This window comes from Hippocampus comes, unplaced genomic scaffold (genome assembly GCF_001891065.2).
Source record: "Hippocampus comes isolate QL1 unplaced genomic scaffold, H_comes_QL1_v1.1 scaffold295, whole genome shotgun sequence".
NCBI lineage: Eukaryota > Metazoa > Chordata > Actinopteri > Syngnathiformes > Syngnathidae > Hippocampus > Hippocampus comes.
In genome coordinates this window covers 918536-922156 of record NW_017804848.1, presented here as the reverse complement: position 1 = coordinate 922156, position 3621 = coordinate 918536, and the positions used below count along the sequence as shown (strand labels likewise).

General features: G+C 60.0%; 1 protein-coding gene across 1 annotated transcript in view; it reads left to right on the top strand.

Annotated features, from left to right (window-relative positions):
* The window catches only part of npas3 (neuronal PAS domain protein 3), a 62127-nt gene that overhangs the window by 58171 nt on the left and 335 nt on the right, over positions 1-3621 (top strand). The window contains 4 exon segments of the mRNA XM_019878816.1: positions 1633-1780; positions 2213-2328; positions 2414-2917; positions 2920-3619. Of these exon segments, the coding sequence (XP_019734375.1) occupies positions 1633-1780; positions 2213-2328; positions 2414-2917; positions 2920-3619 (1468 nt within the window).

The window sequence follows — 3621 nt, the reverse complement described above, 5'->3', positions numbered from 1 at the left end:
AGGAGCGCCGCCGGCGCTTTTGTGGTGCCGGCAGTATCAGCGACTACATGGACGTGTCTGCCGCCGACATCGTGGGCAAACGCTGCTACCAGCTGATCCACGCCGAGGACGTGGACGCCATCAGGCAAAGTCACGTCGACTGTGAGTATCTCGGCGCCAAAGTCCGACTCGCTGGGAAAATTCCTCAGAAGGAAAAAAAAAAAAAACAAAAAAAAACAAATAACTCCAATAAAATGAGTGAGCTGAAACCGATGTCGCGATTGGACGTTGGCCATGGTGGTCCCGCCTCCCTCATGCGACACGCGTGAGCTCATATGGGACAAACGTCTGTTTGGCAAGGTCACGAGGTCACGTGGCATTCATCAAGGGGGGGGGGTGAAGATGATCATGGCGACGGGGGTCAGCAAGACTTGAAAAGGAAAAATTTATTTTCAAATCTTGCTCTCGAGCCTCCTCCTCCTCCTCATCACCACCTTCATCATCCTCATCTTCCTCCCCCTCCCCTGGACCCTCATCACCTTCCTCACCCTCGTCCTCTTCATCCTCAGCCTCCTCATCCTCAGCGATGATCTAAATCAGATCTATAATTCATGTTGGACGGCCACGTCGCTGACGAGGTGCGCTTTTCAAAGACGGCCGGGGACGCCGCTCCAAAAGACGGTCGGAGCGTCAAAGAGGACGATTGGACAAAAGCGCAGGCAGCGGGCGAGCCAGACGGACGGAGAGAGAGCGAGCGAGCGTTTGACACGGAGCTCAGCGTTGAAGCCTGCAGGCGCTTTAGCTCTCTGCGGACCCCCGCCACCTTTAATCAACGCCCATGCCAACACACACACACACACACACACACACACACACACACACACGCATATCAAAGGCCTGTCATCCACTTGTGCGCGCACACACACACACCTGTGCGAGCAGGTAAAACACGGCACAAAGTCACTTCAATGTCTTTGACATTGAAGTGACTTTGTCTTTTACTTCCTGGCGGTGCCGCGCTCCGATTGGCTGATTCGATGTCACAATGCGCACCCCGTCGTATTCTCGTCATGAAGACGCGCTCAAGCGCAGCTCCCCGGTCGAGGCGGAGGAAGTCAATGAAAATGAATCCTCGCCATTTTCTTTGCGGCTTCCCGTCGCCCGGACGGACGCCTGACGATCTCGACTTCCCGGCGTTGGCGCGCTCCAAGGTGGGACGGGAAGGAAAAGGAACTCCCTCGCTTTCATGTGTGTTGTCGCCTGAGGGCCTTTTTCTTCCTTTCTCTCGCTCGTTGCCTTCGTTACCCGCCGCCGCTGACCCGTTAGCATGCGCTCGTTTCGCGGTTCCTCCACGTTTGGATGACCAAACGTGTCGCCATGGTAACCGCCCCGCTGGCCGCCGGAGACTTTGCTTTTTTTCAATGCGACAATCACAGTGCACTCTCTCAGCATGAGCGCCTGAGGTGTCAAAGTCCGGTCCTGGAGGGCCGCCTGCCGCCCTGCCTGCTTTTGGAGGGGAAAAGAGTCACAGCGCCATCTAGCGGACAAAGACACTCACTGCAAGCTCCGCAGTTCATCCAAAGCCTTCATGAAGGCGGCGAAAGATTGTAACGCGCGCACTGTGTGTGCGTGTGTGTGTGTGCGCGAGCGCAGTGATGAACAAAGGCCAGTGCGTGACCAAGTACTACCGCTGGATCCAGAGGAGCGCCGGCTACATCTGGATCCAGTCCAGCGCCACCATCGCCGTCAACGCCAAGAACGCCAGCGACAAGAACATCATCTGGATCAACTACGTGCTCAGGTTTGATCTCATCACAAGACTTTTTCCCTTTCGTTTTCCCATTTTTATCCGGTGTTTAGGTTTCATTCATATTTGATTTGTCGATGTATCCTCAATCGTAGAAGCATGCATCCATCCATCCATTATCCGAATAGCCGCCTTATCCTCGTGCTAACCAGTCGACCACCGTGCAACCTAGAAAGATTTATTTTCGAAATCATGTGTGAGATATATGGAGGACAGAATTGTGGCTGAGTACCGATTCCAGGGATCGGTATCATTCAATAGCGTCCACCGATGACGAAAAAAAAAAAGGAGTAAGTCCTCCTCGGCAGCAGGTGGCGCCGTATCGCTGAAGTCCGGACGCTACTTTTCCTCCTTTGAGCGTTGGTTGCGTTTCTCACGACATCTTTTCTGTTTCTCGGCGTCACCTTTGTGCGCGTGCGTCCGCAGTAATCACGAATACAAGGACACGCCCATCGACTTTGGCCAGATGCCGAGCCTTCCGCAAAAGAATTCGGATTCCTCCGAATCGTCCGACTCGGACTGCGAGTCCAAAGAAAACTCCGGTAAGTTGGACTCGTCCCGAATGGCGAGCGCACATTTGGACGAAACGTGTTCCATTCCATTTCCAATTTTCGTTTGCCTCACCAGAAAACGAGAAGGCGGCACACAAGCCCGGCCGATTGGAACGCGGCGAGGGCGCGGAGGCGGAGTCCCGGCGGCCGCCGCAGCGCCGCTGCGGCCGTTCGCAGTGCTCGTCCGAGCAAGAAGCGAAGCGGCGGGAGGAGCCCGAAACGTCCGGCAACGCCGACAGTCCGGACGGCGCCGACAGCCTGGACGCTTCCGACGGCGAGCCCGATGACGGCGGGGCGGCGGCCGGGATGGACGGCGTCCTGGGCGGCGTCCTGGGCGGCGTGCTGGGCGGCCTTCGGATCAAAGTGGAGCATTACGGCGAGGCGGACGAGCGTCTGCGGCCATCGCGGTCGTCCTCGTCGGAGGAGGAAGAGGAGGAAGACGACGACGAGGAGGAGGGAGGAGAAGACAACGACGGCGAGGCGGTGGACGGCGGCACGGCGAGCGGAGGCGCGGAGAAGCTCCTGCGCCGCAAAAGGCGGAAAGTGCAGAAGTGGGTGCCTCGCATCTCCTCGCCGCCGGCCCGCCGGGCGAGGGCGCGGCGGCGGCGGCGGTCCTGAAGATCAAGACGGAAATGTCGGAGCCCATCAACTTTGACAACGACAGCAGCATCTGGAACTTTCCGCCCAACCGGGAGATTTCCCGCAACGAGTCGCCGTACAGCATGACGGCCAAGCCGGCCCCCCCGGGGCCCCTCAAGCAGGGCGGCTCCCTCCAGGTCTCCATCCCCGACGCCGTCCTCACGCCGCCCGCCACCGAGGGCGGGGCCGCAGCCAGGAAGCCCCCTTACAACGGAAGCTCCGCCCCGTCCGCTTCGGCGCCGCCCTCCGGCGGCTCCTCCGCGGACCCCCTGTCTCCGCCCCTTTCGGCGTCGCCGCGCGACAGGCGGCAGGGCACGCCCACCACCGCGTCCTCCTCGTCGTCGTCGTCTTCGCTGCTGTGCTCGGGCGAGCTGGAGGCGCTGCAGCGCTTGCAGTCGGGCAACGTGGTGCTGCCGCTTGTCCACCGCGTCACGAGCGGCCTGGCGCCCGGCGGGAGCACGCCGCCCCGCGTGTACACCACCGGGACCATCCGCTACGCGCCGGCCGACGTCACGCTGGCCGTGGCCCCGGGGGGCCTGCTGCCCAACGCCTCGGTGAACTTTGCGGACGCCCCGGCGTTCGCTCTGGACCCCAAGACCCCCATGGAGATGCTGTACCACCACGTGCACCGCCTCAACATGTCAG